We start from the raw sequence: 15,312 nt of genomic DNA on the forward strand, positions 1-15,312 counted from the left end.
TACAGGAACCGGAGGCCAAGAGGAATGGGCAGCTTTACCATCTGAGAAGATAAAGAGCCTCATCCACAAATACCACAAAAGACTTCAAGCTGTCATTGATTTTAAAGGGGGGAATACATGGTATATACACAGTGGGGGAAATAATTATTTGATCCCATGCAGATTTTGTAAGTTTGCCCGCTTACAAAGAAATGAAAGGTCTATAATTATTTATCATAGGTGTATTATTAAATGATAGAGACTATCAACCAAAAATCCAAAAAAAACACATTATAAAAATGTTATAAATTGAGTTGCAGTTCAGTGAGTAAAATAAGTATTTGATCCCCAAGAAAAACATGACTTAGTATTTGGTAGAGAAATTCTTGTTGGCAGGCACAGAGGTAAGATGTTTCTTGTAATTGGTTACCAGGTTTGCACACATCTCAGGAGGGATTTTGGTCCACTTTTTTTTACAGATCTTCTCTAAATCCTTAAAGTGGTTGTAAAGTCAGAAGTTTTTTTTTTTATCTTAATGCATTCTGTGTGTGCAGCAGCCCCCCTGAGCCCCCCCCTAATACTTACCTGAGCCCATCTCGATCCAGCGATGTTGCAGGAGAATCTCGTCTGTCCAGGGCTCTCCCTCTTCATTGGCTTAGACAGTAGCGCAGTATAATTGTAATAAGTGATCGTGTAGCTTAATGACGGTGTCATATACACTCTACATACGTCACCCTTCCTGAATGCCTTTAGAGCCCAAGTGTGCTTCGGTAGAGATCGGAGAAATCTCAGCGTTTTGCACTTCATCCTTCTGGTTTGGCTCTCTAGGTCCTGGAAGGCGCAGCGTCAATGACGTAATTTGTGGTCGCCGTAAGTTCACATTCTGGCGCGTTTCGTCATCACGACTTTATCAAATAGCGTCCACTACTTTTTAAATAAGTGGTTAAATGGTATTAGACTATGTGGAGTCTCTTTCCTTATGTCCCTGGATTGTGGAGGTGTTTATAAAGACATCCAGATCGATCAATCTGCAAGACGCGGATAGAGGCCTGATAACCTTTTGGTTTTGGTGAGTTTAAACCCCTTGGAGGGAGTGTTGAGCACGCGGTGGAAGAATTTTTGGTGAAAGGTGCACTCATCATTGTTCAGCTGCAAAACATCACCTGTGTCCACTAGAGACAGCTATCTTATTACACGTTATTAGTCTATCTGTTATAAACATTGTGTTGTATATGGTAATGACCGTATACCAGCCTGTCAGTTTTTATGCAAAATTGACTGGAGGGCAGCTTTGATGTATATTTGTTACTGAATTTTAGTGCCGAATTGTCCATATTTTGTTTATATGTATGTGGCATTTGGTTTATTTAAACACTTGTGTTGAGGAACGTGTTATTTCATAGCTCTGAGATAGGAAGAGTGGGGTAGGGCGAGGTTTTTTCTTCCTTTGTTTAACATATATATAGATATATATATATATATATATATATATATATATATATATATATATATATATCTATATATATTGTATATAAAAAATGTAATGCATATAAAACACACCTCATGCTGCCGTTCAGTGCAGTAACATTCAAAACCCAGGAAGCGTGATTGGGGAAGAAAGAAGGGGGGTAATTCCTGAGAGCCTCGACATAGAGGAAGTGGATTGAATGGTGCTGGCTGTCATTCAGTCCAGAAGACCATGGACATCTAGTGGCATAAAGGAATTACTGCAAGTGAACAATACTAATTTAAAGTAAAGCAGCCCATAGATTATGCAATTTTCTTTCCTTCCACTAGGAATCGCTCCCGCAGGGCTATTGTGTTTTGCAGTAATCATTGTGAACACAATGATTACGGCTAGCGGCTATAGCCAGCCAGCCAGTCTTCACATGCAAAAAATCTAACAGGCTGGTTGTACCCAAGTCCATCTCTGCTGAACTGGCTGAAATTCAAACCATCTATGTCCAGCTTTAATGTTGCAGCAATAGCTGTTTTATTATGACTCTTACAAGGCTAATATTTTTTTCATTTTGGCTCCATACACACTCAGCTTAAAAGAAAACCGGCAGTTCCTTTGGCAAAAAAAAACATTAATTTTTTCCACCTGTAGAAGTAGCAATTTTTAAGTCAGTGTGAATTTAGCCTTAACCTTATTTCTAAATGCAGATGCAGCAGGAGTTGTGAGACTCTCCTGCTTAGCATCATGGCTATGAAATGGGCAGCCAGGAAGTTTGAAAACCGATATTCCATGTAAGCAGACTGGCTCTTTAATCCAAGCACTATCCGTACATATGTGTTTCTCAGTTGATTTAATAATTTCTGACCTTACTTTTGTATTAAACACATTGGGTTACTTATGATCAAAATATGCACGTTGCAAAAGAAACATTTAGAAATTCCTTAGATTCTCTTTATAACAGTTTACATCTGTTTTCTCTTTAATATGTCTTCATAGATCCGACTAGATTAAAAAAGCCAATATCTGAACATGTTGGATCTGCACTGTGGCACTAGATTGGTTTCTGGGCCTATAATAAGATTACATTTTCAGTTTTGCAATTTTAGTTTTATCCCCATGCATTCTATGTCAAGGCATTTCCATCTTTCTTTGGCTTCCAAACAGACATACAATCTGCAAACTAATGTATTAGGGCTGTTACTGATTAAAATTTTCGTGTTTGATTAATTTTTTTTTTTTTTAATCGATTAATCGACTAATTTCGATTAATTATAATGCACATACAGATCCGACTACTTTTAGCTGATTTAGCACCGTTGTTATGGCAACGGCCAAAGCCAGACATAGCGGGGCATGGCTAGGACGTCACACGTCATAAACTCAGCCTCACCGTGCCCATAATCTCAGCCTTACCATGCCCATAATCGCAGCCTCCCCGTGCCCATAATCTCATTCTTACCATGCCCATAATCTCAGCCTCACCATGCCCATAATTGCAGCCTCACCGTACTCATAATCGCAGCCTTACCGTACCCATAATCGCAACTTTACCGTGCCCATAATCTCAGACTTACCGTGCCCATAATCGAAGCCTCACCGTTTCCATAATGCAGTCTCACCATGCCCATAATTGCAGCCTCACAGTGTCCATAATCGCAGCCTCACAGTGCCCATAATCGCAGCCTCACCGTGCCCATAATGCAGTCTCACCGTGCCTATAATTCATTCTCACCATGCCCATAATCACAGTCTCACCGTGCCCATAATGCAGTCTCACCGTGCCCATAATCGCAGTCTCACCGTGCCTATAATCACAGCCTCACTGTAGTCAGTGCCTGTGCCTGGATTACACAGTCTGCAGGCATCTCCCGCTGTGTGTCTCGGAGCTAAGTGTGAAAACTTTGGCCGCGCTGTGAGAAAAAGTCCCGCCCTCCTCCTAGATCAGCTCATGTGATAGACAGAACACTGCGTCTATCACACGAGCTGATCTAGGAGGAGGGCGGGTCTTTTCTCACAGCGCGGCCAAAGTTTTCACACTCAGCTCGGAGACACACAGTGGGAGATGCCTGCAGACTGTGTATGACATATAGTGGAGGAGGAGGAGGGAGCGGAGCCCTGCAGCCACAGCTTGGCCCAAAGCGGCCCCAGGGCAGACAGCCTACCTATCAAAAAAATTTTGATCGCTCAAAAAAATTAACGATTAATCAAGGAATTAATCTTTAATTTCCACAGCCCTAGTATTTACACCTTGCTACCCTATAGCTATGGACAAATTTCTTTCACCTGTCTGCTGCTCCAGGCTCCCTCCTGAGGTGGGTCACAGAGGAGGACCACTGTGTGACCAAAAGTACTAATTGATTGTGTCTCCCTTCAATAAAAAAAACATATGGCATGCTGTATGTCATGGCAGGGTCACATGAATGTCCTCAGGAGGGACCCTAAATGGCATATCATGACAGGAAGAGATGGACAATCTCTGCAACAGGGAAACAAAAACACATTTTAGTATAATGATGAGGAAGGGTTAGAACTTTACTGAAATGTTAGTAAAAAGCAGAAAGTTTTGAATAAAATTACAGAGGGTAGTTTTTGGTGTTGCAAACTGCTCCTTAAAGCCCCTGTCTTACCCGTCGAACATAGCGCTACATATCATGTGTAGTTGAAGCTACATACAGTTACAGTAATTCAGCATGCCCAGCAGACACACTGGGTGCAGTAGATAGATCGTTTGGGCCAACTTGGCCCGTTCAAACAATTTAAAGGGACACGAAATATGGAGACCAGCTTCAAGGCTTATATAAACCCATTTTAACTATCCTGGACCCGAGTAGCCTTATTTTTTACACAGAAAGAGGAAAAAAGCCTGTGGAAAAAAGTAGAATAAAACAATTTGAGCAACAAGACACAAATAATAAGCAAATACATTAAAAAAAAAAGAAAAAAATCTAATGAAATAGACTAAAATAGCCTAAATATACAAAGCCACATCCTAAACTGGCAGCTGCTTGAGCATTCCAGACATGGATAAGCATGTGACCTGCTCCTCTGTGATGCTGTCCGAGCCTAGCAGTGGCCATGACCGAAAAAGTGCAGTGAATGTGTTAAGGAGTGCAAGTAAGGTGAATATTAGGGGTTCAAGGATGCCTTTCCCAGGGACCCTGTCAATATGCCTCCATGGATATAGTACCAGATCTGTGTGTGATAGCACTGGACTGTAAAGTGATTTTTGCTTCAAAGAAGCAGATCCTTGGTTGAAATATATTATAATGTGGACGTGTTCTGGTCCTTCTCTGCTACCTCTCTCAAAGGAAGCACTTGTAAGACGGTAAATTCTTGGATGTGTACTGAGGAGCACTTGGTACAAAAGATCATCTCACTTAAAGGACTCTTTGAAACCTTTAATGGTTAAGTGCATCAAATATAGCCAACGTGTTTTGGGGAGAAAAGCCTCTCCCCCTTCTTCATGGCTTGAGCAGTCAATGTAAATAAAATCATGACAGAATACACTAGGGGACCTGTGTTAAGGCTTGATGAAGACTAACGTCTTCATCAGTACTAAAGGCAGCCTTTAGTACCACCAGGAGAAACTCCCCCAATGTTTTTACAGGCCGAAATAAAAAAATGTTGGCACTTTGGATCTATCCAAAAAAAAAAATATGTCTAGAAATAGGATTTAAATCTACAGCATAGCTGGCTTTCTTTTATGAATAGGTCAATGACAGGCAGGAAGGAAGAGAATAGAGAGCTTGCATACCAGATTCCCCATTCTTTCGGGGGCTGTAGCACCTATGTGAGTTGCTATGGAAGTAATTCTGGCACTGGCCTTCATAATCATTCCCTAATGTAGTTATGGCATCAGTTTTTCCTAGGTAGTCCCTGGTGTTTTCCTTTTTGTTTTGTAGGCTGTGAAACCTTGTGCGCCATCCAGGACTATACATATTGTGTTCCAAGCTCAAATTGACTAGGATTTTGCTAACAAAACAACTTCTTATTGAATAAACCTTGTGGTTTTTGTGAAAGAAAAGAAAATATATCTGGCTTTTTTTTTCTTCTTGGCGTATGTTTTATAATATGTTTTCTCTCCTTTTCCACCATCGAATATGCACCAAGGAACGTATAAAGGTTTGACTTGTTTCCCTTTTGTTAGACCTTTGCGTGTCCTCAAGTGTTTGATCCCTCCAATTCTAGTGACTGTGTTTAATCGTGTCCTATGGTACCAAATTGTAAACACCACCTCAGCTGTGACTCAGTGTATTGTCCTCTATTGGTCGTGTTTGACGTCTGCAGAAGAATGATGAACAAATACTAACATGGTGCTCTGGGTTTTATTTTTCCTGTTTAGGAACATCCAAGACCAGAATATGAAACTAAGCTGCTTTTAATGAAAGAGAAGTGCAAAGCTTGGAAAAATGGGGTAAGACTGTTTTTAAAATGTCCTCTTTATGCATAATTTACAAACATCTTTTTATCAAAGGTTTTAATGAAATTTATGAGTAACAGTCCTTGTAACAAAGTAAAGTTGAAATCCAGATAAAACCCTTAGTACAGGGTAGGGTTAGAACTTCTACCGATTATTTAATAGTTTGGGTACTTGTTGGAAAAATGTACCCCTACTTCTTATTGTGTCACTAGGACAGGAGGTAAGGGAAAATCTCTCCAACAGTAACACGTACAGCAACAAAAAATATTTGGGCAGCTGATCGGGAAAGGAATAGAACACTTTCATTAACACTTTTATATTTGTGCCATCAAATGCATTATCTGTTTAATTTAATTAACACATTTCTCAGAATACCATGCTTCAATTTTTTTTAGTAATGGTATCAGCTTTTATTTTTTTACTTTTATCCTCTATTTATTAGAGGAGTGGGGGCAGTGTTAAAACATCTGTTTACAAGTTGGATTGATGGTAAATAACTAGCGTGATGAGTACCTTGGACATGCCCTTCAGTTTCAGCTGTGGCCCGACATAACTGAGTTTCTCTCCCACCAATCACCTAATACAACATATATACACAAAATGAGCCTGATTTAGACTTCAGGTGGAGTGATAGATCAGTATAAAGTTGGGTAATGGTACTAGCTAGATTTATAGGGAAATGTTGGTTATGCTACTACCTTTACAACAAAAATAAGACAGAGACAAAGGTCTTTAAGTCAAATCTTAATCTTAAAGTGGATGTAAACCCAATTTTTTTTTTTTTTATGTCATAATGTAGAGTATAAGATTTCCTATCATTTGAGCCCAGTAATCCTCTTTTATTGTTTAGTGAGATAAATCTTGACAAACGGAGAAAAACTTTGTCAAATCCTCCCCCTTGCTGTGAGTGACAGGTGATTTACATCTTGTGCACAAGTCTAAGACATGCATTATTTTTTAATTCCCTCCCACTCCTTTCTTCAGCAGCTCTGCAAGGATTGGCTGTTCCACACCTCAGCATGATTTGGCATGCTGAAGTCATGCGGTTACTTTCCTGTCTTTTCACTGGATGTTAGAGATCATAGCAGAAGTTCAGTGTAAGAAACACACAGGAGAAAATGCATATTGACGAGGGGAGTGTAGAGGTGGGCGGGGAGTCTACTGACATCACAACTCCACCCACCAAGCTCCAGACAACAGACCCGCTCACAGAATGTGCAGTTTTTCGGCTCTCATAACAGACAGAGGGGAGACATTTGGCAGGTAAATATACATGGAGGAGGCATGTATATCCTTATAGATAACCCCTATGGCAGTAGTTTAGAAAGGATGACATTGGGTTTACATCCACTTTAACTTTTGTGAAAGTCAAGCTTGACCACACCCCCTGCTGCCTGAAAGAATACTGATTGGTCTTTTTTGTTATGACCATTGACTATTAAGAAGATTGTGGACATGACATTGTTTACTTTAACATTAAAGTTTGAGATTTGCATATAACTTCACCTGCCTATAACTCTGGATCAGCTGATCATGTATATTTTACATCTCATGTTCAGTTTGAATTGCCAAGGTTTGTGAGTGTGTTTACTTTTAAAAGCATGCTTAGAGTATATATAAACCTTAACTGAATAATGTTGCTAAACCCACAACAGTAAAATCAGTCTGTATATGCAGCAAAGCATGCTTGTTATACTCACCGTGGAACCTAAGGGGTTAATCCTCTGCATTGTGAAAAAAAGGCTGTTTGATCCTGTCTTCTCTGATCCTCCCCTTCTTCCACTGTCTCATGATAGAACAGAGGCTAGGGGACACGCTGCACATGCTTAGTTTGGTGAGTGTGGCCCTGTGCCGATCACATACAATCAGCACTGTCCAGACAAAGGGTCAGGGGTACTGTAGCCCCATAGGACAGTCTGAGCAGAATGAAAATGTTTCCTACAAGCTTTAACTAGGCACGGATAGAAGTCACAAGATTGCTCTAACTGCTGATGAAAAAAGGTATTTAGCCATTTATATTCACTAAAACTATTGCATTGCCAGGGGGCGGGCTGGAACGAAGCTGTGGGTGGCTTCGTTCCAGTCTTCTAAATGTAAATGAGGAAGCGACGTCATGACGTCACTTCCCGTTTACTCGGCTGCCAATGGTGCCCATTTTAAAAAGATACACATTATTCAGAATCGCCATTTTCTGCGATCTGAATACTTTGAAGTGCAAAGGAGGGATCGGGGGTCTTTTAGACCCCCGATCCCTCCATAAAGAGTACCTGTCACCACCTATTACTGTCACAAGGGATGTTTACATTCCTTGTGACAGCAATATAAGTCATCAAAAAAAATTTTTTTTTTTTTTTTAACATAATTTATAAATATAAAAATAAGAAATTTTTTTTTTTTAAAGAGCCCCCATCCCCGCATATGTAAACAGTGTTCAAATCACACATGTGAGGTATCGCCGTCATTGTCAGAGTGAGAGCAATAATTCTAGCACTAGACCTCCTCTGTAACTCTAACCTGGTAACCGTAAAAAAATTTTTAAAGCGTCACCTATGGAAATTCTTAGGTACCGTAGTTTGTCGCTATTCCACGAGTGTGTGCAATTATAAAGCGTGACATGTTTGATATCTATTTACTCGGCGTAACATCATCTTTCACATTATACAAAAAAATTGGGGTAACTTTACTGTTTGGTTTTTTTAAAATTCATGAAAGCGTCCCTTTTCCCATAAATTTGCATTTAAAACACCACTGCACAAATACCGTGTGATATAAAATATTGCAACAATCTCCATTTTATTCTCTAGATTCTCTGATAAAAAAATATAGATAATGTTTGGGGGTTCTAAGTAATTTTCTAGCAAAAAATACGGATTTTAACTTGTAAACACCAAATTTCAAAAATAGGCTTAGTCATGAAAAGGTTAAGATCCACCTGCACACCAGTGATGGATGTGTGGCATTTCTCCACATGGGATTCTTATTAGTGACATCAGTGAACCATTCCTGCATAATGTGTGTTGAAATGGCTGCATAAAGGCTCTCTCAGAAGCGCATGTGAAAAGCTGACAACACACAGCACAACTGAAAAGACAAAGTGTTATTTTACCGCATTTTATTTAACTCTTAGTGGATTGATGCCAAAGGGTTGTCACCTTGTAAGGGAAAGTGCCTAAACAATGACATTATGGCAGGTAATATGTTAATCACTTGCCGACCAGCCCCCGTCATCACACTGCAGCATGTCGGCACGTTCCCACGAATCGCCGTAGCTGTATGTCGGCCCTTTAAACAGCTCTAGCAAGCTGTAGCCAGCCATGCGCGATCATGGGCATGAGAGCCAGAACGGGAATGTGTGCAGGGCCGTCTTTAATTTTGATTGGGCCCTGGGCAAACATTTTCTTGGGGCCCCCCCTCCATTCTGAGACATACAAAAAATAGCAGGTAGACTCAAAATCAGTTTACTGCAGCAGATCACGCAGCGATTGCAATTGTTTGCCAGAGGTTACAGCCTATCATTACTGCTCAATGGCTGGTTTCTAGAGGTTACAACACATAATTTCTGCTTGCCGATTGGTTGCTAGAGGTTAATGTACATTATTAGCGCTCACTAATTGATTGCTAGGGGTTACAGCACATCATTAGCACTTACTGATTGGTTGCTAGAGATTAAAGCAGATCACTACTGTTTGCTGATTGGTTGCTAGAGGTTCATGCACATCATTACCTCTCACTGAGCAGTGGAGCAATCCCAAATAATTGAGCAAGTAAAGGGGCACATTAATACACATACTACAGGAGAGGTTCAGAGACTGCGGACATACTGCCGGAGACAATCAGAGACTGTGTACATACTGCAGGAGACAATCAGAGACTGTGGACATACTGCAGGAGACAATCAGAGACTGCGGACATACTGCAGGAGACAATCAGAGACTGCAGACATACTGCAGGAGACAATCAGAGACTGCGGACATACTGCAGGAGACAATCAGAGACTGCGGACATACTGCAGGAGACAATCAGAGACTGCGGACATACTGCAGGAGACAATCAGAGACTGCGGACATACTGCAGGAGACAATCAGAGACTGCGGACATATTGCAGGAGACAATCAGAGACTGCGGACATTCTGCAGGAGACAATCAGAGACTGCGGACATACTGCAGGAGACAATCAGAGACTGCGGACATACTGCAGGAGACAATCAGAGACTGCGGACATACTGCAGGAGACAATCAGAGACTGCGGACATACTGCAGGAGACAATCAGAGACTGCGGATATACTGCAGGAGACAATCAGAGACTGCGGACATTCTGCAGGAGACAATCAGAGACTGCGGACATACTGCAGGAGACAATCAGAGACTGCGGACATACTGCAGGAGACAATCAGAGACTGCAGACATTATACAGGGGATGGTCAGAGAACTTTCAGCAATGCACAGCTTTACAGTTAAATAACACAGCTCAGGGTTTAAACATTCAGGCATTTTATGGGTGTAAGGACATACCTGGCCAGCCAAACTCACTACATACATTCAGGTGTGTGGGTGGGGCTTCCACTCTCTGCTCTCACTAAAGCAGGTGGGAGCTCCACTGATGCTTTGTTGGGTGGGCCCTGGGCCTACATCACACGTGAATGGTCGCCCCGATGACAGCTTTGCAGAGCGCACAGAGGACATGGGAGGATGTATTCCGCGCTAGCCAGCTGAGGGGGGCGGGGCCGGGAGCTCCACTGACCCTCGTGCAGCCTGTGTACTGGGAATAGAGCGCCTGTAGTGAGAGCCAGTGATCGGAGTGGGAGCGTCATTGGAGCTCCCGGCCCCGCCCCCGGACCTCTGTATTCACCAGCCAGTATAGAGGGGGCGGGGCCGGAAGCTCCACTGACACTCCCACTCCGATCACTGGCTCTCACTACAGAAGCTCTTTTCCGAGTACACAGGCTGCACGTGGGTGGGGTCAGAGCGTCAGTGGAGCTCCCGGCCCCTCCCCCTCTCAGCTGGCTAGCGCGGAATACATCCTCCCGTGTCCTCTGTGCGCTCTGCAAAGCTGTCATCGGGACCCCAATTCACGGCTAGCGCGGGCCCCCAGGCAAAGATTGGGCCCAGGGCAAGTGCCCCATTTGCCCTGCGCTAAAGACGGCCCTGAATGTGTGTGTATAAACACACAAATCCTCATTCTGTCAGGAGAGGGGAAACAGATCGTGTGTTCCTACTAAGTGGGAACAGTGACCTGGCTCCTCCTCTAGTCAGTCACATCCACACACAGTTAGAAGCACCTGGCAGGGAAAACATTTAACCCCTTGATCACCCCCTAGTGTTAATCCCTTCCCTACCAGTGACATTTACACAGTAATCAGTGCATTTTTATAGCAATGATCGCTGTATAAATGTCAATGGTCCCAAAATGTGTCAAAAGTGTCCAATTTGTCCACCACAATGTCGCAGTCCCGATAAAAATCGCAGATCGCCGCCATTACTAGTAAAAAAAATAAAAAATAAAAATACCAGAACTCTATTTCCCATTTTGTAGACGCTATAACTTTTGAGCAAACTGATCAATATATGCTTTTTGTGATTTTTTTTTTACCAAAAATTTGTAGAATACATACTGGCCTAAACTGAGGAAGAAATTCCTTTTTTATATTTTTTGGGGGGGATATTTATTATAGCAAAAAGTAAAAAATATTGCTTTTTTTTCAAAATTGACGCTTATTTTTGTTCATAGCGCAAAAAATAAAAAATGCAGAGGTGATCAAATACCACCAAAAGATAGCTCTATGTGTGGGAAAAAAGTATGTCAATTTTGTTTGGGTATAGCATTGCATGACTGCGCAATTGTCAGTTAAAGCAACGCAGTGCCGTTTCACAAAAAAGGGTCTGGTCATTAACCACTTCACCCCTGGAAGGATTTACCCCCTTCCTGACCACAGCACTTTTTACAATTTGGCACTGCGCTACTTTAACTGGTAATTGCGCCGTCATGCAATGCTGTATCCAAAGAAATAGAGCTTTCTTTTGATGGTATTTGATCACCTCTGCGGTTTTTATTTTTTGCAATATAAACGAAAAAAGAACAAAAATTTAGAAAAAAAATATAACTTTTTACTTTTTTGCTATAAAAAAATATAATAAACTCAATTTTAGTCATACATTTAGGCCAAAAAGCATTCAGCCACATGTCTCGGGTAAAAAAAAAATCAATAAACGTATATTTATTGTTTTGCGCAAAAGTTATAGCATCTACAAACTAGGGTACATTTTCTGGAATTTAAGCAGCTCTTAGTTTATGACTGCCTATCTCATTTCTTGAGGTGCTAAAATGGCAGGGCAGTACAACCCCCCCCCCCCCCAAATGACCCCATTTTGGAAAGTAGACACCCCAAGGAATTTGCTGAGAGGCATGTTGAGCACATTGAATATTTTATTTTTTTGTCACAAGTGATTGAAAAAATGACAACAAAATAAAATTTTTACACAAAGTTGTCACTGAAATGAGATATTGCTCAAACAAGCCATGGCCATATGTGAAATTACACCCCAAAATACATTCTGCTGCTTCTCCTGAGTATGGGGATACCACATGTGTAGGACTTTTTGGCAGTCTAGCCGCAAACAGGACCCGAAAACCAATAACAGTTATGGAGGCCATGAAATGCCCAGATAGCACAAACCCCTACAAATGACCCCATTTTGGAAAGTAGACACCCCAAGCTATTTGCTGAGAGGCATGTTGAGTCCATTGAATATTTTATATTTTGCCACAAGTTTCAGGAAAATGACAATAATTTTTTTTTTTTTTTTAGAAAGTAGTCAATAAATTATATATTGCTCAAACATGCCATGGGCATACAGTATGTGAAATTACACCCCAAAATACATTCTGCTGCTTCTCCTGAGTACGGGGATACCACATGTGTGGGACTTTTTTGCAGTCTAGCCGCATACAGGACCCCGAAAACCAAGCACCGCCTTCAGGCTTTCTAAGGGCATAAATTCTTGATTTCATTCCTCAATACCTATCACAGTTTCGGAGGCAATGAAATGCCCAGATAGCACAAAACCCCCCCAAAGACCCCATTTTGGAAAGTAGACACCCTGAGCTATTTGCTAAGAGGCATGTTGAGTATTAGAGCTGCAGAATACTCACCAAGCCTCTTAGCAAATACCTTGGGGTGTCTACTCTCCAAAACTGGGTCATTTGGGGGGGTTTCTGCTATCTTGCTTGACATTTCAAGGTCTCCGAAACTGTGATAGGTAGTTAGGAGTGAAATCACCATTTTATGCCATTAGAAAGCCTGATTGTCAATTTCCTGAAACTTGTGGCAAAATATAAAATATTCCATGGACTCAATATGCCTCTCAGCAAATAGCTTAGGGTTTCTACGTTCCAAAATGGGGTCATTTTTTTTTTTGGGGGGGGGGGGGGGTTGTGCTATCTGGGCATTTCATGGCCCCCAAAACTGTGATAGGTAGTGAGGAGTGAAATAAAAAATTTACACCCTTAGGAAGCCTGAAGGCGGTGCTTGGTTTTCGGGGTCCTATACGCGGCTAGACTGCCAAAAAGTCCCACACATGTGGTATTCCCGTACTCAAGAGAAGCAGCAGAATGTATTTTGGGGTGTAATTCCACATATGCCCATGGCATGTTTGAGCAATATATCATTTAGTGACAACCTTGTGAAAAAAACAAAAAAACTAAGACATTATTGTCATTTTCCCGAAACTTGTGGCAAAATATAAAATATTCCATGGACTCAACATGCCTATCAGCAAATAGCATGGGGTGTCTACTTTCCAAAAAGGGGTCATTTGGGGGGTTTTGACCTGTTCTGGTATTTTATGCACAACATTAAAGCTTATGCCACACATCACCCTCTCTTCTAACCCCTTGAAGACAAAGCCCTTTCTGACACTTTTTGTTTACATGGAAAAAATTTTTTTTTTTGCTAGAAAATTACTCTAAACCACCAAACATTATATATTTTTTTGAAAGCAAAGGCCTTACAGATTAAAATGGTGGGTGTTGCAAAACAATTTTTCACACAGTAATTGCACAGCGATTTTGCAAACGCAATTTTTTTGGACAAAAAACACTTTTTTTAATTTTAATGCACTAAAGCACAATATAACAATGTAACAATATATTGCCCAAATGTTTGATGAGATATAAAAGATGATCTTATGCCGAGTACATAGATACCAAACACAACATGCTTTAAAATTGTGTTCAACCGTGCAGCGGCGACATACATTTTTAAAAGCCTTTACACGTTACCACTTTAGATTTACAGAGGAGGTCTGCTTCTAAAATTACTGCCCTCGATCTGACGTTTGTGGTGATAACTCACATGCATGGTGCAATTGCTGTTTACATTTGACGACGCTTGGGTTCGCCTTTGCACGCGAGCACGGGGGGCGGGGGTGTTTTTTGTTTTTTTTTATTATTTAGTTTACTTTTTTATTTTATTTTTATACTGTTCCTTTCATTTTTTTAATCATTTTTATTGTTATCACAGAGAATGTAAATATCCTCTATGAGAGCAATAGGTAGTGACAGGTACTCTTTAAAAAAAAAAAAATGGGTCTATTAGACTCTAGATCTCTCCTCTGCCCTCAAAGCATCTGACCGCACCAAGATCGGTGTGATATGATGCTCTCCCAATTTCCCATAGGCGTTGTTTATATCTGGCAAAACCAAAGTCATGAAATGCTCGTAGCTTCCGGTTTCTTAGGCCTGTGGGCTGAACGAAAAAAAGATATTGATTGGTGGGTATGCCCACCATTAGAATACCACCCTGCATCCACCCACTTCTAATGATGGCATATATGCACTGTTTTTTTTTACAAAAATAGAAAAGAAATTGCGCTAGGTGCTAAACAAAGTTAATAATAATGATGAAAATAAAACACCGTGAAGGAAATCCTGCAGCTAAAACACCATAACCCCAATACACGGGCACAAAAAAGGTGTGTCAAAACGAACAGTGTAGCGCTGGACTAGTGATATAGTAAACATATATATTATGAGCACATGTGAGTAATTGAATCTTGACCTAAATTTATTCCGTCATAAAATAAATACAAAAATAGTGAAAATCACATAAGTAATAATGATTGTTAATGTGAGTCCATACCCTAGAGGGGTATATGTAAAGAAAAAAAACACAAGTGCAAAATGAAAAATGTAAAATGTAAAGTTCATAAGTGCAAAATAAGATAAAGTTTCTAAGTGTCATAAGTGAAGAAATAAATCCAAAAAAATCCAAAAAAAGGCTATTGCAGGGCCAGGGATTTCATGATCCACCACTAGTGCAAAGTGAAACGCCCAGGACAGCAGCATTTTCTGGAGGAGTTCAGCAGTGGCAGCTCCTGGATTTCTCTTGGTACAGGCCTTCCTCTGCTGCTGCCTGGCTGCTGCCTTCTTCTGCTGCTGCCTGGGGTCCTGCCTGG

At 41.0% G+C, this 15,312-nt stretch overlaps 1 protein-coding gene across 1 annotated transcript in view; it reads left to right on the plus strand.

Annotated features, from left to right (window-relative positions):
- The window catches only part of ANO2 (anoctamin 2), a 373,482-nt gene that overhangs the window by 195,786 nt on the left and 162,384 nt on the right, over positions 1-15,312 (plus strand). The window contains exon 14 of the mRNA XM_073621286.1: positions 5,781-5,852. Coding sequence (XP_073477387.1) covers positions 5,781-5,852 — 72 coding nt within the window. The remainder of the gene's footprint in view (positions 1-5,780; positions 5,853-15,312) is intronic.

Source organism: Aquarana catesbeiana, linkage group LG03, assembly GCF_042186555.1.
Source record: "Aquarana catesbeiana isolate 2022-GZ linkage group LG03, ASM4218655v1, whole genome shotgun sequence".
Classification (NCBI taxonomy): domain Eukaryota; kingdom Metazoa; phylum Chordata; class Amphibia; order Anura; family Ranidae; genus Aquarana; species Aquarana catesbeiana.